This window comes from Pungitius pungitius, chromosome 1 (assembly GCF_949316345.1).
Source record: "Pungitius pungitius chromosome 1, fPunPun2.1, whole genome shotgun sequence".
Lineage (NCBI taxonomy): Eukaryota > Metazoa > Chordata > Actinopteri > Perciformes > Gasterosteidae > Pungitius > Pungitius pungitius.
Genome location: NC_084900.1, coordinates 3,918,430 through 3,939,313, shown reverse-complemented (window position 1 = coordinate 3,939,313; position 20,884 = coordinate 3,918,430). Strand labels below are relative to the sequence as shown.

Sequence of the window (20,884 nt, the reverse complement as noted above, 5' to 3'; positions counted from 1 at the left end):
CAAAGCAGCGGCACCATTTTCTGGCTTTCTACATGTATTTGTATTAGTATTTCCATTTTGAGCTACTTTATTTGACACCTAGTTTTTATTGTTTTTCTGGTGTTATATTGTAAAATGCGTATTTGCTGTGGTGCAGTAGCGCTCTGTGAGCACTAGAGGGCAGCATCGCTGAAGGCTGTCATTTTCACGCTTTCATTTCTCATTAAACCAACTGAGCACGTAGCAACAAAAGAAAAGAACTGCCTCTGCAATGCAGGTCAGTGGGTTAGTGGAGAATCAATTCTGTTTGCTACTGCCCCCCCCCCTCCCCCAACACACTGCACCCCATATGTTGAAAGGTAATGTTATTTGACCATTTGAAAAAGACTCTAATAACATCTTATCATTCATTGCCTTCCAGCTTATTTTTTGTATCGGTTGCTTAATTTCTCCTAAACTGTCCTCAACTGTAACATTAACAGACCCTGATTTTTATCTGAGGTACTGAGGAATATTTACAAGTTATTTTAGTACTGAATTATACTCATTTAGTTACACATTAGACTATTCAGGGTCTTGATGGTATTTATACGTTAAATAATAACTCCTGTGTTTTACTTTGGTGTTAAAGAAGCAGCTTTATGTTTGTATAACCAGAGGAGCTTTGTGCCTTCATCTTGTTAGTGGAACACTTTGAAATGGAGCTTTAAATATGATAGATGTGAAATCATTACTATCCACAGAATGTCTGCAGTACCCTGCAGAGCTACTTATTGATCCTCTTCTCTTTTTTTTAATCAGCAGAGACCTAACTTCATGGCCCGTTTTGGTGTTCAGGAGACGACGCTCAGGAGCAGGAAGGATCTGCCCGGACGAGGCGAGTGCCCTTTACCTTCTGCGACCTTTTGCTCACACGCGTCAACACGTCGCTGAGAGGCAGCGCTTTGGCAGATGAACGGCGCCTGATGTCGACCAAATAACGTGACGCTCACAGAGGTAAAAGGCACAGACTCCTCGGGTCCAGAGACGTCACACCAACATGTCACAGGCCCAAACCGAAAGGGAAGCAAAACACGCCAGTCCTCACCTGTGAGGTGAAACCTGAGGCTCAGGGAACTGACTGGGCATGTTGGGACAAGAGGGGAAACCGGAGAAAAACACTCCATTCGCAGCGTTTGCATCTGTGTGTGAGGCTTTGTTTTGATTTCCTTCTGCATATCTTTATTTTCTTCTTGCCTCTGTTGTCCCAGGATCTCCTCATTTTACTCCTCATATATAAATCTATACATATAGATATATATCTTTACATATAGATACATATAGTTCTAGCTCGTTGCAATGACTCTCACAGGTCCCATGAAGTATCATCAATGCATTTCATTTTCCTAATGAGACCCCCCCCCCCCACCCCCCCCCCCCTTCTTCTTCCCCTCATCCCTGAGTGGACGGTAATTTACTCGGATGAAGCGGCACTTCACTCTGATTCACTTCCCAGCGCCTCCACTCGGCTCTGGAGACCAATGTAGGCTGATACGTTGGCCCCTCAGGGGGGGGGGGGGGGGGGGGCAAACCGGACTGTGTGTGTGTGTGTGAGACCAAGTGATCATTTTCATCAGCGAAAAGGATTTTCCCCAAATAATATTTGCACGGTGGAGGAAGGGATTTTTCTTTGTGCTGAAATCTCGATTCCTGGTTTTTCTTTAAGGGTTCGAGTCCCTTCCACTGTCATGAGGACACGTTTTAATAAAACCATGAATTATTAGAATTGAGGCCTATTTGGTCCTTCAAAATAAATAAAATGCAGCAGCAGCAGCACTTTTCCTCCCAGTGCTCTTTCATCCAGTGGGGGAGGAGGAGGGGGGGGGGGTGTAGAAGAGGTGGAGATGGGGGAGGCGGGCCATGTGGCAACACCCCCGTCCTGTCCGCTCACCCCTCTGCTCCTCCTCTGGGGACAGACGTGCAGGCACATGAGACAGCTGGTGTCCTCTAAAAAAAACAATTTTAATGTGCCCCCCCCCCCCCCCCCACCCCCCGTCTGCCTGCCTGTTGAGGCCGAGCAGGGGGAGCGTGTCTTTGTAAGCACCCTCAGATGAGTCTTGATGCCCCCCCCCCCCCCAACTGGGACCCTGCAGGCGAAGGGTATAGATTTTTCCTGAGGTGGGACTTGGAACTTCAGAAGCAGGAGGGGGAGGGGGGGGGGGGCTGACATTTCACAGAGCGGGGGTCTCCTCCCCACCGCTGCACAGATGTGGGAGAGACGGGTCTCTTCATGAGGAACAGCTGATGGATCAGTTTTAGGCCGGGGCCTGCGATTGTCTGTGGCTGTAGGGATTGATCTGTCTTGTGGGGGGGTCGGGGGGGGGCGGCTCAGGTGTTAGAAGCAGCAGGAGCGGCCCATTGATTTCCTTCCCGATGGGGGGGCTGCTAAAACTTTTCAGCAGGGGATCTGAATGAGCGCCGGCCCTCGTTAAAATTCTTCCAGCGGGTTTTCTTTTACAAATACTTCATCTGCTCTTCAGTCAGAAGAAGAAGAAGAAAATACTAATGGTTTGGATTTGGATCTTTCAATAGTCTGATTATATATACACTCACCGGCCACTTTATTAGGTACCCCATGCTAGTAACGGGTTGGACCCCCTTTTGCCTTCAGAACTGCCTCAATTCTTCGTGGCATAGATTCAACAAGGTGCTGGAAGCATTCCTCAGGGAGTTTGGTCCATATTGACATGATGGCATCACACAGTTGCCGCAGATTTGTCGGCTGCACATCCATGATGCGAATCTCCCGTTCCACCACATCCCAAAGATGCTCTATTGGATTGAGATCTGGTGATTGTGGAGGCCATTTGAGTACAGCGAACTCATTGTCATGTTCAAGAAACCAGTCTGAGATGATTCCAGCTTTATGACATGGCGCATTATCCTGCTGAAAGTAGCCATCAGAAGTTGGGTACATTGTGGTCATAAAGGGATGGACATGGTCAGCAACAATACTCAGGTAGGCTGTGGCGTTGCAACGATGCTCAATTGGTACCAAGGGGCCCAAAGAGTGCCAAGAAAATATTCCCCACACCATGACACCACCACCACCAGCCTGAACCGTTGATACAAGGCAGGATGGATCCATGCTTTCATGTTGTAGACGCCAAATTCTGACCCTACCATCCGAATGTCGCAGCAGAAATCGAGACTCATCAGACCAGGCAACGTTTTTCCAATCTTCTATTGTCCAATTTCGATGAGCTTGTGCCAATTGTAGCCTCAGTTTCCTGTTCTTAGCTGAAAGGAGTGGCACCCGGTGTGGTCTTCTGCTGCTGTAGCCCATCTGCCTCAAAGTTTGACGTACTGTGCGTTCAGAGATGCTCTTATGCCCACCTTGGTTGTAACGGGTGGTTATTTGAGTCACTGTTGCCCTTCTATCAGCTCGAACCAGTCTGGCCATTCTCCTCTGACCTCTGGCATCAACAAGGCATTTCCGCCCACAGAACTGCCGCTCACTGGATGTTTTTTCTTTTTCGGACCATTCTCTGTAAACCCTAGAGATGGTTGTGCGTGAAAATCCCAGTAGATTAGCAGTTTCTGAAATACTCAGACCAGCCCTTCTGGCACCAACAATCATGCCACGTTCAAAGTCACTCAAATCACCTTTCTTCCCCATACTGATGCTCGGTTTGAACTGCAGGAGATTGTCTTGACAATGTCTACATGTCTAAATGCACTGAGTTGCCGCCATGTGATTGGCTGCTTGGAAATTAAGTGTTAACGAGCAGTTGGACAGGTGTACCTAATAAAGTGGCCGGTGAGTGTATATATATATATATATATATATATATATATATATATATATATATATATATATATATAGTCTCCTTTAAAGGTGCAGTGTGCCGCGTTTGGTGATATTTTATCTTTATTTCCTTTATTACCTTCCTTGTTTCAAAACATAGCGGCGACTTTACCCACAATGCATCACGACCACAGACGGCCTGGTCGGAGGAAATTCCAGTGTGTCTTGTTAGTTGCAGCTGATGAGGCCTCGAGGCTCCGCGAGGAGATTGTGATCTTCAGACAAAAATTGTCTTCACTTGAGGCAACTTATCAAACATCTTGCAGCTCCTTGAGGAGCCACAAAACATTTTAAAAATGTGTATTACATGTGAAATATGAAGCAGTACTCCTCGAGACTATAGACATGTGTAAAATTCATGACAGGAATGTGACATTTTTCTATGAATGTGGTAAGTCTGCACATTAAAGCTACATGCTACCGCGTTAGCACGCCGACGTCGTGTCGTTAGCTCTGAACAAAGGTTACGGTGGAGGCTGGAGATGCTGTCGTTGTTTCTGGACGCGTGTAGTTTAACCGTTTGAGCGACGAGTCAGAGGCAAATCTCTCTCCTCGAGGATATGCAGCCCCCCCCCCCCCTCCCCGGGGTGATTAATGAACCCTGGGACCAGTCTGAAAAGGTCAACGGGGAGGGAACATAATCTCCTGTCACGCACCTGAACGCACACACACACACATCACACAACACACAATCAAATGCTCAATAAAGCCAAACGCGGACTGTTATAAGTGTGATGAATAAGTGATCAACGCTCTAAATAATAAATTGTACATATTATCAGCAACAGGCTGTGACTTTAGTTTTTTCCCTTCAGGCTTCAGGACGGAATAAACTGAATATAATGGAGTGAGCTCATTCCACAGCGCCAGCTGCGTGTCGTCTCTCTGGGAATGTGCCTCTGAGGTGTGAGATGGCTTCACGCTGTAAGACACACTTTTTTTAAATTTTTTATGGCTCATTGGCATCTAGCACCTTTTTGGGTTCACAATCGGCCGTCGACAGCATGAATATCCCCCCTCTGAGTGAGCATTATCTTCAAAATGTATTTCCCGAAGCAAGACATATAGTTTCATAGTTGGGTTGTTTTTAATACTTTTATCTTGTAGTACAGGAATTGGTTTTACTTGTTTCAAGTCCTTTATACGGCTGCTCTGCATCCAATTAAAGTCATTGCAACAGCTTCTTTTAGTGTCTGTATACTGCTATTGGCAAATCATTTATCCTTTTACTCAGGTCATTTTAGATCTAATCCAGACATACATTATCCCCCCCCCCCCCCCCTAAATTCTTACTTGTTTCCCATCAGGTTAATTTTGCAGTAAAAAAAAAAAAAGTGTCCAGAACAGCAGGTTTACAGACAGTCGAGTGTGGAGTTAAGAGCCCTTAATTGTGTTTTGGTCTCTGTTGTGGTGCATACCAGTTTAACTGGACTGCATGTATCAACGCACCGTGTAGTAAACTGGTCCTAAACCTTTGGCCTGTGACCTTTCGCCTTTCACATGTTGCAAGAGGTCAAACTCTAAACTCCCTTTATCCTGATTTTGATCACCTTTTCATCCCTTGAATTACTGGCAAAGGTGGCCACTTCCCTTAAATCTCCAGGTCCTGTATTCATGCCAAATGTTATTTCATACTTTCATAAATATTTGAGATAATTCGCACTGGTAAATTACACCATCAATAATGGCAGGAGATACTTGGAAGGGAAATATTACTTATCCTAGATAATAAAATTAGATATAATCCCTGGATTGACAAAGATAATCCAGACCCACACCCAGGCTTGGCCCTAAAGGTGAGAACTGGGGGTGCTTCCAACTCCCCCTCAGGTGCATTTCTTCTTTTTTTTTTTGCGGTGGTGATCACGTGCGCACGCGCCCCGCCTCCGATAAAGCGCAGCAAAGGTCGGCGTTCTTCTTCCTACATGCAACCAAACCGGCAGCGAGGCGGGCGGCGGGGACGTAAACCGAAACCACCGGAGCCCGTGTGTGTGTGTGTGTCTGTCTGTGTGTGTTTGTGTGTGTTTGCGTGTGTGTGTGCCCGTGTGCGTGCGCGGCGCACGAAGGTGATGAATTAGTGAAATAAAGCTCCAGTTACCGGGCTGATCTCGGTACACGTGGAGGTGGTGTTTTAACAAGAAGGCCAGGTGAGTCCGATCCTCCTCCAGCGGGAGGACACGCGTGCGCGTCCGCTTTCGTTGAGGTTGTGCGTCAGCGTTTTTCTTCGTATGATGAATCTGAAATGTACGTGTGTCAGTTTACGTATCCGGGTGGGTGGTTGTGGGGGGGGCGTGATGGACGAGCTCGCAAACTCGGCACAGTTCGCCATCCATAATTAACACGCCGCAGTCAAGTCGAGGAGCTGCGCGACACGCGTGTCCCTGCAAAGCAGCAGGACAGCCGGCACGCGCACGTCCAGAGACCGCCCCCCCCCCCCCCTTCTCCCAACATGCGACCATTATTTCACCCATCAAAAACGCTCTAGCCACGGGATCGGTTGTAAAAGCGCACGTGTGTGTGTTTGTGCATCTGAAGAGCGGATGTAAAAGCGGGGATTCGTTTTTTTTTTCTGATTCACATTAAAAGAGGCGCAAACATCCGGAGTCGTGCTTCGGAGCGCTGCGCGTGCGTCCGACTGCTTCCCGGTGCCGTTGCACGGACTCTTTCTGGCTCAGTCAGCGCAGCGAGTTTTAGTGTCCGATCCGCCTCGGAAGATGCACACACTTAAATGATTACGCGAATCGACGCCCCTTTTCCCGCCCCCTTCCTAAACTCACTCTGCCTCTCTCCGGGTTTTCATAGGCCGCCGCGTCATCGAGGCCGCTCCGTGCGCACTGGAAACCCGGCATTCAATTGGTGGAAGCTGGAGGGGGAGCACCGGCCTTTTCCACTGCAGGAGGAGAAGCGAAGCGAGGAGAGGGGAGTAGAGCAGAGTTGAGGAAACCGAAAAAGAGAGACGCCACTGCCAAGACAGCAGCAGCAGCAGCAGCCTGCGCACTGTGCGCACGGCACGAGGGACTTCGCCAAAAAAAAAAAAACCCTGCGCACTGGCTCCGCAGGATGCGGCGCTGCGGCTGCGTGGTTCGGTAGCCTCCGACAGACGCAAGTCGGTTCCGGTCGCGTGCAGGAATTCTTCTTGACTGGTGCAGGGGAGATCGGGACAAACCGGTCGCTAGCTGCGACGTTTGGTCCCCCCCCCTCCCCCCGCGCCGGGGAGCCCTCCACCGGACATGGGAAATGTAAACAGTGGTCGGGCTGGATTTTAAACCACGCACACATCCCACCTTCTCCTCCCACCGCCTTTTCCTTTTCCCGAGGCGATGGAGATGGAGACGGAGGCAGAGCCGCCCATGCACAGCGTGCACGGGACCAACCGGACCAGACCGTCCTCCTACCGGGCCCTGCGCAGCGCCGTGTCCAGCCTGGCCCGCTTAGACGACTTCATCTGCGAGAAGATCGGTGCAGGCTTTTTCTCCGAGGTGTTCAAGGTGAGAGACCCCCCCCCCCCCCCCCTTATCGGAGTACTTTAGTCATGCTTGGCGTCTTGTTGAGGACGCACTCGAGCTTTAATGTGAGTGTATGTTTAGGATTGCTTGCGATGATTGAATGAGTGAACCGAACCAAACTTTTTTTTTTGACGGCTGAGCAAGTTGTTGTCGCCCTGTTGACTTGCCGGGTCTCTCGTATTGGTGGTATCCATGGCAACCAGTGCACCTGAACCCCCAACACTAAGACGCATGATGCGGGACCGTGGTGGAGTCGTCTCATTGTCTCCTCTGCCCACTTGTTTTGTGACCCACGTGCTGGGGGGGGGTGTGTAAGTGGATACGGTCAGGACAGGTAGATCTGACACACGTGGGAGGGGGGGGGGGTGTAACCATATACCCTCCACCTGTACAGAACAGCACCCACTCAGTTTGTCACACTGCTGGTCAACTGCACGGAGGTCCGATTCTGACCAGGGCCTCATTACTGGGGGGTTCTGCCAGAACAGCGTGATGGCGTCACAGGTAGGCCGGGCAGCGAAGTAGAGTAACATGACGACGACGATGATGATGATGATGTGGTTTTTAGGCACAAAAACTTCCCGGGCTTTTGTTTCAACGCTCTTTATTTTGAGCATTAAAGGGCTGTTTTCTCTCTCTCCTCCTTTCATTATGGAGTCTAAAAATAGTCCAGTCAGAACATCCAGCTCTCTTTAAATTGATTTACTCTCCTGCTTTCGGTTTGTTGATCAATCGCGAAGACGCCGCTTTGGGGTTCCCAGGAAAGTTTTCACTTTCTTATTAAATGATTAACCATAAAATCTAGTGTAACGCCACCCTGAAGAAGCACAATGAAGATAATTGGTCACGGCCGGCCTAAAACTAGTGAAATGCTCCACAGGGCTCCCAGGAAGTCCATCGCAGCGGCTTACTGATGCGTTTTGTAAACACTGAAATACTTGAGTTACGTGCACATGTGGGATCAGTGAACTGTTGGGCATGAATGGAAGGTAAACAATAATTGTGTTGTATACACAACGGCCGGCATTGTGGAGTCACTCACGCTACCTCTGGGACTCACACCGCCGGGTTTTAAGCCTCGGCGGTACCGAGACGTGACGGGCTCTCGTCATTTAAGGTAAAAAAAAACCTTGAGTCTGAACCCTCGCCTCATTAAATAAGTCTTCTTCTCCTCTGCCCCTCCCTCGGCGTTGCCCTTTGCATGGCCAATGAGCATGCAAATGTCAGCGTGTTTACTGCTCGCTCGTCAAATTGCCACTTGGGTTTGGATCGTCCTGCCCTTTTCGTGAATGCCTTTTTGTAAATGCCTAAATTGTTGCTATCATTCAGTCACATTTGAAAACCTTGCCCAGGCGGCAGACTGACCCATTGTTCCGGTCGGTTGGGTCCGGGCCGGGCCGTCCTGCAGCCAAAACAACTCTGACGTGTTTGCTTTGAATGGCTCCTGAATATAGCCGTCACTGGTGTGTGTGTGTGTGTGTGTGTGTGTGTGTGTGTGTGTGTGTGTGTGTGTGTGTGTGTGTGTGTGTGTGTGTGTGTGTGTGTGTGTGTGTGTGTGTGTGTGTGTGTGTGTGTGTGTGTGTGTGTGTGTGTGTGTGTGTGTGTGTGTGTGTGTGTGTGTGTGTGTGTGTGTGTGTGGGTCACTGCAGGGTGCAGACAGGTCGTTCACCTCCACGTTCATCAGGCAAACTCAAAGTGAAAGACAGAAAAAGAGGGAGAGCTGAAGGGAGCATATGTATTTTTGTTTTCAGTTGTGGTTTCTTCGTCTTCCTTTTATTTAACGGTCTTCAAAGGAGACTTCGGTGTGTGTGTTTGTGTGTCCGTGTGTTCGACCGTGTGCAATACTCTCACTTCTGTTTTTTTTTTTCTCCTTTTCTTTCCTCATCAGCATCAAAAAGGATAAAAGCAGTAAAAACCTCCCGAGCACACATCCGTTGCACCATGGCTCAACGGTTGGTTTAACAACAGGAAGTAATTAGACATGTGGGTCTGTCCGGTTGTGGACTTAACAAATAAGTTGTATTGATTTCTTGTTGAATCACGGAATCATTTTCCAGCTGTTTCTGATAAAGGAATCTGGTATTTGTTAACACCGGTTTTATTCTCATTTAAACCTTCTCCGCAATTTACATCTGACGTGGAAATCTCGGCGGTATTTTAGTGCAAAGGGACACACTTCCTGTGTGTTTGGACCTGTAACCAATCACATGGCGTATGGTCAGCTTTGCTCGTTGCTAATCTTTCACCACACCAGCAAGCTCTTTGTGGCTTTCAAAGAAATGGTTTAGCAGTTTGGGGACAAACACTTCATATACTTTCTTGCCGAGAGTTGAATAAGAAGATTGGTATCACTTGATTAGGTAGCATTTCTGAAGCCTAATTGCTTAATTCATAGAAACCATGTGGTTGTGGGCCAGATTTAAGCCCCTTTTGACCCGAGCCAGGACGACTCGTAGCCACATTAAGCTAACTGCAGATGATACCAATGTCGACATCACCTGGGGTAAAGCCACGTAACACATCTCTCCAACCCTTGAAGAATCTTTATATTATTCATGTTTCAATATGTTGCTTCCGTACCTCAGTGACTGTTAGTCAGGGCACACCTTAGTTTATTGTGCTTATCTCCACAGCCTGCAGCACAGGCTGACACGGCCCGATTGTCTTTGTAGCTCGGTTTTCTTGATAATTTCATCTCCGATGACAAGATGTTTGTCTTGGTAATGGTTGGGTAAAGTGGGAGGTAGAACAGAAATTTAAAATACATTAACACGAGTCACGTGAGCGTCTCTCCAGAACAAAACTAGTCATCATGATAAGGATCATAACTGCTGGGAATTAGGTGTGTGTGTGTGTGTGTGTGTGTGTGTGTGTGTGTGTGTGTGTGTGTGTGTGTGTGTGTGTGTGTGTGTGTGTGTGTGTGTGTGTGTGTGTGTGTGTGTGTGTGTGTGTGTGTGTGTGTGTGTGTGTGTGTGTGTGTGTGTGTGTGCGCACATGAGATGTGATGATGATACAATGGAGAGTAATTACATAAAGAGGGGGTTTTAAAACAGACAGGAGGAAAGGACGAATACTATCAACCTGAGTGACGATGACAATGATGTGTGGCAGCTGCTAGTGACGTGAATGAAATTGCGTGTGTGTGTGTGTGTGTGTGCGTGTGCGTGTGTGTGTTTCCAGTTTTAACCTCGGATAGTGAAACCATAACTTTACAAAAACAATGCAGCTGCGCCGCATGGCATATACTTAAATTGCAGTTACCCTCGTTATTATATTATTAATGCAAACATCTAAAATGTTTGTAATTTTTCCATAACGTCAAAATAGTGTGCCGCACGTACGTCACGATGTCAGTTGCGCCCCGAGTCCTCTTCCTGTGCAGGAAGTAGTTTTTATCTCTTTAACGTCTTTCTGAAGGATCCTCTTTCCTCACACGTTGTGCTCGGTGGTAAACATCGCCCATCAAGAGAGGCCGTGCCCGCGAGGCCCGGAGACGCTCACGCCGGGACCTTCCCCGGGCCGTGTCGGGACGCGTCGGCCTGCTCTTGGGACGAAGATAAAACTTGCGAAAGATTTAAAAAAAAAAAAAAAAAAAAAAAAAAACGACCACAAAGAAGTTGCACGCGCACACAAACCGCGATCCATCGCCACCGGGGCACCAGTGCAGACATGAACCTCGGCAGCTTTTCCCTCATTATTCCCCTCCTCCCCAGCTCCAGTCTGGGCCTGCTCATGTTCCCCCCCCCCCCCTCCTCTCACGGATTGTTTATGTTCCGCACAAACCCGAAAGGCCCGGAGCGCCCGCCTTCCCTCAGAGGGACGCAGAGTTGAAGAACCGTCCGGTTCCAGCGGCCTCCTCCTCTCCATCGTGGTTACCGGCGTTGTTGGGAGATTATCCGAGGGGTGCGTGTGTGTTTACATCAACCCCCCCCCCCCCCCCCCCACTAGGCTCAGTGTTTGCATGTGTGCATCCAGTCAGAAGATGGTGAAATGTTTTTGTGGAGCTCAGCAGCTCTGTGATGTGACGTTTCTACATGGAAACCTCGAGTGACCCCCCCCCTCCTATTCGGGTTATGCACGATGAAGAGGAGGGGGGGGGGGGAAGAGGAAGAGTTTTGTTGTTGTCGTGCAGCCGACCGAGTGAGCCGCTGTGTGCCGGCTTGTCGGCCACCCGGCTCCTAGATCAGGTTGGAGGCCCGTCCTCACGGGGGGGGGGGGGGGCACTGTTCCTCTTCTTCACGCTGTAACTGAGAGCAGACCCTCAGGCGGCAGCTTAAGCCTCGAGTTGTTCGGGGGGGGAGAAGCTAATTGACTCGATTCCACGCGCAGACAGAGCGAGTGGAGTTCAGCCCCCTCGGGGGCCATTCGCTCGCTGCAGTCCCTTCACACTTCGGCTTGTTGGTTTTTTTCATTGGGGGAATGAAAACGAGGCCTCTGGAGGCGTCCAGTGTCCAGAGGTTCCCGCGTGGAAAGAAACATCTGCGTCCTTTTTTTGTTATTTGCCCAAGTTCGTCTCTCCTCATATTTTCTATCTAAACAGCCCAAAGTCCCCTGAAGTTGCAGCTCTCTTTGAAGGTCTCACGCATTTCTCCTGCCCTTGTGCGCGTCCTCGTTCTGCCTCCTCCTCCTCCTCCTCCTCCCTCCCCTCCATCGGTCGCCCTCGCCGGGCCGCCGGCTGATGACAGACGCTGCCGCACATGTTTTGGCTGCACGGCGGAAGATGCCCGCGACCTTTCCTCTGCTGACTGCAGCACTCCACGAGGCCGAGTGGCTTCTGAAGGACAGCTCTGGGGCGTGTCTGACCGCGTGTGTGCGTGTGCGTGCGTGTGTGTGTGTGATTGCTCCATGTCGTGGGGTAATCCCGACGTAGGCGTGGACATTCCAGCGACGAGCCCGTGGAGATGACCAGTAAAGTGGTTTGTTTCTCCCCCCCCCCCCCCCCCCAAAAAAAACACCCTACATTTCTCTCATTGGCTTTGCATTGTTGATCCACACACACACACACACCTTAGAAAATGCCGCCGGTAATGATGAGTGAGAAGTTGTTTATCTGGAGGCTTAAAGCCGTCGCGACTAGACGGTGAAGAATGGCGGAGCGTGTCGGTTCCCACCTCTGCTGCCTCAGCAGTTGGCTCACGTTTTCACTGTAACACGCCTACAGAGTGTGAGTGCAAGATTCTCAGGATGCTAGACAAGCATGTAAGAGTTTCTTCAACTAAGTGAGAAGACAGATGTGTGTGTGTGTGTGGGGGGAGAGAGCAGGCAAGTGTGATGTAAATCCACAGTCATGCAGACCCCTGCAGTCCTGCACGGCCGATAAATCTGCACTAATGGAAGCTGGAGGAGGCCGATTGTAGAAGGAAACCTGATCGGCTCCAAAGCGCCATCCTCCAGCAGTCTGCCTCAACCCCTGAGTGCTGCCAACACATGATGAAGATGTCTCCTGCAGTCCTCACGCGCTCCTGCTGCACCTTCCAATCTCTGCTCCAACTTCCTCTTCGCAAGAAGCGTGTGTGTGTGTGTGTTTTAATGGCATTACTCGCTGCACTATCGTCTCGTCCCTAATAGGCTTTGTGGTCCGTTTCCATCACTACTCTGATTCCGGAGCCCGGGCTCAGATTCAGGCCAGTGTCTCACTAACTTCATCTCCCTTCCAGGCTTGGACCCTACGCACACGCACCCTCCCAAGCTGCTTCACCTTTAGCCTGAAATGAAATGTGGTGTCGGTGGCCTTAAAAGCCTGATTGCAGGGTCTAATATGCAAACCAAAGTGTGGCCCACTGACCACAACCCAAAGTGCTAGTTAGCCAGTGTGCGCTAACATACCGGCTTTTAGACTCCCGTTTTTTACAAGCAAACCCTTTGCCAAAAGTCGATGTCGTCTGCATGTTAGCACAGCTAATGTGAGCATCAAGCTGTCAGCACATACCCAGCTCAACGTCTGATGCACGTGGCGGGAATTCAAAGGTTTGTTTGAATCAGCAATGGTGACACGGCCTTGTGATTTAAACTATGGTCACAAGTTATTTATTCAGGTTAGACTTTTTTTTTTTTTTCATAATGCACCAATGCTACAGACGCGCTGTGAAGAATTTGCAGAATAATATGATTATTACAAACTAAAATAAACCATCCCTGTTGTTTGCTGGGAATCTCTACACACTGCGTGAGATTTTATTGCTCGTCTGCTGCTCGCGTTTCTTTCCTTTTGCAAGTCTGTCTACTTGCCGAGCAAATATGCACCGACATGTAGCATGAGGGGGAGGGAAAGGGGAGGGAGGGAGGGGGGCAGGGGGGGGATGTGTTGCGTCGCCATGGTTGCCGTACCAGACCGAGCAAATCCCATAGAAGCAGGTCGGGGGTACGGGAGCAGCAGAGCTAAGACACTCTGACCCAGCTGGTGTTTTACTGGTACCCAGAACGCGGCGTTCCGCCCGCAGTCCCACTTTACTGCTCCAGCGTGATTCATGGATCTGCAATGAGTTCCCTTCATAAATACTTTGTTTAAGGCCTGCCCTGTTTAGCCTTAGTTCTCTGCTCCTGTGTATGTCGATTTATGTTTCATTCCCATTGTTTTTAAAAGTGCACTTTCTGATGCTACGTCACCTGAGCTTTCCGATTTCTACACATGCGACTGCCGCTGTTTAAAATAAATAAATAAAATAAGAGTGAGTACCTGGATCCAAATGAGAAATGTTGTGGTCTCGGTGCAGGTGCAGCACCGCGTGTCCGGCCAGGTGATGGCTCTGAAGATGAACATCCTGGCCAGCAACAGAGCCAACATGCTGCGGGAGGTGCAGCTCATGAACCGACTATCGCACCCCAACATACTGCGGTAACCACGGCGCTCGGCCCGGGACGCGCCCCTCCTTTCATTTCCTCTTGTGTGTGCATGCCGCGTTGTTTTCCGACTTGGTTCCGAACCCTTGTTCCCGTTCTGTGAGGTGTCTGTCTGCTCTGTCTGCAGGTTCATAGGAGTGTGCGTCCACGAGGGGCAGCTGCACGCCCTCACCGAGGTAACGCCGCATGCCACCATTACAGCTGAAATAAAACAGTAACAACAAGTATCTTATTCATTTTAAGTCACGTTTTGTATCCGGTTTTATCTTTTAGCACATGTAGATGTTAGAAATTGTGATGCCGGCCACAACCTACTAAAACCTGCTCATCTTACTTAACGTTGAGACATTTAAGAAGTTATCACATCTGGGTTGAAAATCATAATTCAGTTTTATGCTCTATTACCACTCAAATCTTTCATTGTAATTCCAATTTGTAGATTGCAACTAATAATTGCAATTATTTTTATTTTCCATCCTTTTGATTATTGTACACATATGTTTTTTATTCTTTTTTTTACATTGATCTGTGTTGCACAGATTGCGTTCAGGCGAGTCGTGACGTTTCTTAAAAGCGTTGGATTTACCTGTCGTAGACGGGGTGGGGGGGGAGGGGGATTATTTGTGCGTCCCGTTATTGGTTGACTTTGTTTCACACGTGGGTCGTGTTGCATTCATTGAAAAGCTCATCAGGTTTCAGACACACGGGGATCCCAAAGAACCTGTTGAGTGAACTGAAATCACCATCATGAGCCAGAAAACGGACCTTTCTGTGAGACAATTCATCGTTAAGCTCACTCAATGTCCGAAAAGGGGGAGTTCTCATTCATAATGTTTTACGGCTGCAGTTTGACCTCCTTCCCTGTTTCCATCTCTTCTGTCCCACGAGTAGTGGAGTAACTAAACTTATTTTAAGAAGGGGCATCCTCAAAAATGACGTGGCGTTTTTAAACAGACGATTGCCTTGTGCAGCTGTCATGTGACCTCCTGAAGGAGCAGTAAAATAAACTATGGACCCATCAATGAAACGGGATCATGAAGGAAGAACAACCCGATAACCTCACTAAATCTTTATCAACGTAATGCGTATTTAATGACTGCCGGTGACATTCGTGTTACCGGAATGGCCCTCTGGGAGTTAATGGTCGACTCCGTCTGTCTGCGGTCCGTCCCGACGATCCAGTACATAAACGGCGGCAACTTGGAGCAGCTGTTGGGCAGCGACGTGCATCTGCCGTGGAGCGTGCGGATCACCCTGGCGCTGGGCGTCGCTCGGGGGCTGCAGTACCTGCACAGCAAGGGCATCTTCCACAGGGACCTCACCTCCAAGGTGACCACACACACACACACACACACACACACACACACGAAAAAGACTGAACAGTGAAACGCTGCCAGAGAGGAATGGATTGTTCGTGTTTTATGCATTGAATGTCTGAAATGTTGACGCTGTTAGCGAGTCCGATTCGAGGCGACCTTTGCGGTCAAGTCGGCCATCTCCAGCGAGGTGGGAAAAATCTGCGGTTTCTTCGGCTGCTGACTTTTTAACGTTCTCACTTAAAAAGCCGTTTAAAGCGAGTCGAAAAAAATCCCTGCACGGAAGCCTCTTAAATCACCGTGGAAATGCACACACATGTATGAAGGAATGCTCTCACTGGACACATTTAACAGCAGTAATCGTGTGCGTGTGTGTGTGTGTGTGTGTGTGTGTGTGACCTCTGACCCCTCTGTGCAGAACTGCCTGGTGCGCTGGGAGGGCTGCGTGTGCTCGGCCATTGTGGGAGACCTGGGCCTGGCGGAGAAAATCCCAGATTACAGGTGGGTCCGATCGCCTTTCCGTCCTCACTGTGCGATTTAGATGAGTCGCGCTCAATAAATCACATTCCTCCACTTCTCCCCTCCGGGGGGGGGGGGGGGAGCGTCTATCTGAGACAAGTGTTTGGGGAACCTTTTTTTTATTGACATCGTAAAAGCATCATTTGACCCGTCGTCGTCTGGTCGCGTTTGCAGCTGCGCGCTGTGTTTTTATTTGAATGCTTCGACATTTAAAAGCCGTACTTGACGCGCCGTCGTTAATTTCGACGCCCTCGACTCCAGCTGACCCGCAGGGTTGAAGCCGCCGAGTTTGAATTTTTTCTCCACGCGTATCCTCCAGTGACGTCACGTCTCGTCTCCCTTGGCGACGCACGGTCACGGTTTTTGGTGAAAGTGTTTGCTGAAGCGTATCGTCTTAACGGCGTTCGTTGTGCAAAGGAAAAGCTTAAATGGGGAAATAACAAAGATCTCCAAAAAATGTAAAATATGAAGTTTATCAGCCATTATCAGGAAGAAACTCCGATATAATCTCTAGTTCAAAAGTTTAGCGCATTGCCACATGCCCTCAATGTGGATCGTTGGCGGTTTGACGGAGGAAAGTTGAGGCTGGAATCCTGTCCTCCACCTCCTGGCAGCAAACTATTCCTTTGAATAGTACAAGTACAGCTAGGTCAAACTTTACGTACTAGACCTCAGTAAACCGAGTGACTCGTCCCACGGGGGGGGGGGGGGGGGGGAGGCCTCCACTTGGATTCCTTCCCAAGCTTCAGCGTCTGTTTCAGCAGCAGCTGCTTGGTTGCGTTTCCGTCCCTTTTCTTCTGCGTTTGCATTGTGGTCGAACGCCGTCTGTACCCCGTGACAGTGATTGGGTGGTGTTGACAAACCTTTTGAATGTGCACGTTTGTTTTGGAGGGAGGGGTGGGGGGGGCGGGGGAGGGGGAAGAAACACTCTAAAAAAGGTCAAACTATTCCAGTTCTTTTTGCCTCCTACTGGGTCTCTGCTGCCTCTGGTATAACGAGCCGTTCCTGTCCTTTAATCTCCCATCATCCCTCTAGTGCGCCTTACTGTACCCCCCCCCCCTATCCCCCCCGCCGTACTCCCTATTCACTCCTTTCTGTGGGCTGACTTCTTCTAGTTCTGTTTACGTTGGGAGCCACGGCCGTCTTGGCTCTTCATCTTTCCCCCTCCCATCACTTCCCTCCCAGTGTTTTTTTTTGCAGCAGCAGATGGAAATAGCACAGAAAGGAAGTATCTGCCAGCTGTGTGTGTGTGTGTGTGTGTGCTTGTGTCCTTGCACGTTCTTATGTTTAACTTAGCTTAACGATATCTCCACATAACGCAGAGGAAGTGCACACACCGATACGACGAGAAGTCCTCTTACACACGGTGTGGTTAAATATCAAGTCCTGCTTCAGCACAAATCTCCCTCTGTCTCCCCCTTCCTCCTGCAGCGATGAAGAGGACCAGGAGCCCCTGGCTGTGGTCGGCTCCCCCTACTGGATGGCCCCGGAGGTGCTGCGAGGGGAGCTGTACAATGAGAAGGTACTGACGGAGCGCTGCGCTCTCGGTGCGATGGGGTCAAGGTCCGTCACGCGCGCGACGAAAGACTGTCAAACAAAGGCCGGCAGTCGGGCGGTTCAAGTCCAGCGATGCGTGTTATATAATTCAGCTCCTTTGTGAACTGGGCGTACTCCGTGGCTGGAATGTTTTACTTTCCTGTGACGGATATCCTAGTATTGCATTGTTAAAAGTTGATGATTTTAATGTTTGGTTTAATGAAAGTGGCTAAAGCCAGGACATAATCCCCTGATGTTTCATTGGACCTGAGATGAGTGACTCCCCCCCCCCCCCCCGTCTCTCTGCAGGTGGATGTGTTTGCATACGGGATCATCCTGTGTGAGATCATCGCGAGGATACAAGCCGACCCCGACGTCCTGCCACGCACTGTGGTACGAAGCTGTCACCACCGCCGCGGTGTCCTCTGTCCCCTTATCATCACATTCTCATCAGCTAATGCTGTGTGTCATGGCGACCTATGTTCTATATATAATATATATATATGGTTTTTTCTTTTCTTTTTTCTGAAATATACACAAAGTCATTCCTGTAAATCCTCTCTTTTATGTTTTCTAACATTTGTGTTTTTGTTCAGGACTTTGGTTTGGACGAGGCGACCTTTCGGGAGATGGCGGGAGACTGTCCTCCCGACTTCCTGGAATTGGCCTTCACCTGCTGTAATGTAAGAAGCACACACACACACACACACACACACAGACACACAGACACACACACAGAGAGAGACACCCTCCCTCCTCGTCGTGAGCCCTTTTTAGTCTATTTCTATGTAGAAAGTCTGAGGAGGTTCTGCCTAATGGGTCCATTACAGTAATTCACAACATCATGTAACAGCCCCAATAACCAAATCCCCCCCCCAAATTGATGCAGCTAAATCAACAAATTATAGCCAGTCTGTTGTATAACACTGTACGTTGCTTTTGCCTCTTTCATAACATATTTGGGTAATCCATAAGGCTCCGGTCACGTTTAAACGGAGCAACAGTAGAGAGTTCTGTAACCCATGTTGGTCCTCACCATGCAGCGTTTGAACCTCCCCAACTCCTTCTGATTTCTTTCTTGTCAGATGGATTCAAAGCTCCGTCCGTCCTTTTCCCAAATCGCGGTGGAGCTGGAGAGGAGACAGGCCGAGAGGAAACAGAGGGCCGAGCCGACGGTCAAAGGTGAGTCAGAAGTCCTGTGACCTGTAAGCGCCGGGGGGGGGCAAAGATCAATGCGTCCCTCACACTGTTCTCCCTTGAAGCCGTTTCTCCGACGATCGGCCCGCTGCGACGGCGCTCCCTCTGCCTCCTGTCGGACCCCCGCCTCTCCCGCAGCAAATCGGACATGCTCCACCCCCTGGACACGCCCCCTCCCGGCACCGCGGCGACCCCCGCCCGGGTCAACCCCTTCTCCCACAGGGCGGACCTCATGGGGGGCAAGATCAAGCTGTTCGACACGCCCAGCAAGTCGGTCATCTCCCTCACCTTCACCCTGCCCCCCCCGCCGGACTGCAACCAGCCCGCCGGGTCGGAGAGCGACCGGCGCCACGTGCCGAGGAGGCACCGCCGCTGCCACTCGCTGCCGTGCACGCCGCCTCCGCACCTGGCGGCGGCGCCGAGCGGCGTCCTGACGGAGGAGGCCGAGCTGGACGCTGCGAGCGGGGCCGAGGTCGGGGAGGGCAGCGGCGCCGACTCGGGCCTCCCGCCGTCCTTCGAGCCCCTGTCGCTCGACCTCGCGGACCAAGAGGAGGAGGAGGAGGAGGAGGAGGAGGAGGAGGAGGAGGAGGAGGAGGAGGAGGAGCCCATGGACTGCGGCAGCTCGCCGAGCACCCAGGACAGCGCCTCGTCGCCTCGCTCCGAGCTGTCCCCCCCACCGGCCCACTCCTCCACCCCCCGCCAGTCCTGCAACCCCCCGCTGTCAAACGGCTGGGGGTCGGCCATCTCCAACGGGCCCCCCTGCCTGCCTCCGCTCTCTCGCCTGGACAACAACAACGCGGCGGCGAGCCGGCGGTTGGGCGGCCGCGGCGCCACCAACAACAACGGTTACCACTCGCCCCCCGGCGGCGACCCCGGCGGCTCGTCCCCGTTCGGCTCGGGGGGGAGCGGGCGCTCTCTGGACCAGGAGGAGGTGCTCTCGTGCCCCGGCTGCTGCCTCGCCGGCCTTCGCTTCCCGTCGCTGTGTCTCAGGGCGCCGCCGCGCAGGAACCCTTACAAGAACCTGAACGGCGACGGCGCGGCCTCGCGCGGCCTGCTCGGCCCGCCGCCCGAGGGCCCGCCGCCCTCGCCGACCCCCGCGGCCGCCGGCCTGGAGCCGGGACTCGCCTTACCGGGGCCGCAGGCCTGAGCCCTCGACGCGGTGGGAACCGGGCGCCAGAAGCCGTCTCCTGGACATGAAGCGGGTCTCCTGACAATTTGCACAGATTTTAAACGCAACGCAGCGAAGCGAAGCGACGCTTATTTTCCAGACACACACTTTTTTTGGTGCACAATCTGTTTGCTAAAACACACTCCCAGAATGCTGCGGGACAAAGAACTGGTGTCTTTGCTGGCAGCTTGTTGCATGTCGCCCTCTGCTGGGCTGAGGGTAAAGCTTTAGTATTATTATTATTACCCCTGCAATGATGTTTGATGTTTGGTGCTGTTCTATGAACAGGCAAATTATGCTTTAATGTATTTAATTATCAAGAGCGTGTATGGTGCACTGCCGGACTGCGTGTGTGCGTGTGTGTGTGTGTGCGTGTGTGAGGGAGTGAGAGGAAAGGTAAAAGTGGGCTATACACACTTCTTTTGACCATTTTGTTGCTGTATGATCTCTATTGGCCCTTTTGGGTTGCCTGGTTAAGCACTTCAACTGTATTAATGTTAATAAGGAAACTTATGTTATGATTACGTTTGGGAATGAATGGTCAAAGACCTGCTTAAGAGATGTACAGATTGTTATTATTTAAAGAAGGCATTGAATAAACGGATGGAATGCAGTTCTGACATGTATCGGCTTTTATTTCATTCTTCTGTTGGATCAGCATGAAGTCACTGACATGATGACTTACTATTGCCCTGACTCCTTCCGCACTGTGATGATGCAACTAAATGTGCATAACTAAATCTAGTATGGTCATAAAAACAAGTTTATGTTCGGACCTGCCTCGGTCCCTCAAACTTTTTCTCCGTCCTCTAAGTAGATTACAGCCTTTCAGCTCTCTTAACAAAATCACTGGCCCTCAATTGAGTCCTTATCCCTCCACCCCTTCCACCTGGCTGCTAACTCCAGTCCGCCGCTCTGTCTGCGGCTCACTGCGTCTCCTCCTCACTGTCCGTCCGTGGTGTCCTGCTTTAAAAAA

General features: G+C 50.4%; 1 protein-coding gene across 1 annotated transcript; it reads left to right on the top strand.

Annotated features, from left to right (window-relative positions):
- Nucleotides 1–5,702: 5,702 nt before the first annotated feature.
- Nucleotides 5,703–20,521, top strand: tesk1b (testis associated actin remodelling kinase 1b). Its single transcript, XM_037480406.2, has 11 exons — nt 5,703–5,973; nt 6,629–7,314; nt 14,046–14,167; nt 14,300–14,348; nt 15,355–15,501; nt 15,907–15,989; nt 17,439–17,529; nt 17,853–17,936; nt 18,140–18,226; nt 18,629–18,725; nt 18,806–20,521. The coding sequence occupies exons 2-11, from the start codon at nt 7,147–7,149 to the stop codon at nt 19,885–19,887; spliced, it is 2,010 nt and encodes a 669-aa protein (XP_037336303.2). The 5' UTR covers nt 5,703–5,973; nt 6,629–7,146; the 3' UTR covers nt 19,888–20,521.
- Nucleotides 20,522–20,884: the final 363 nt, after the last annotated feature.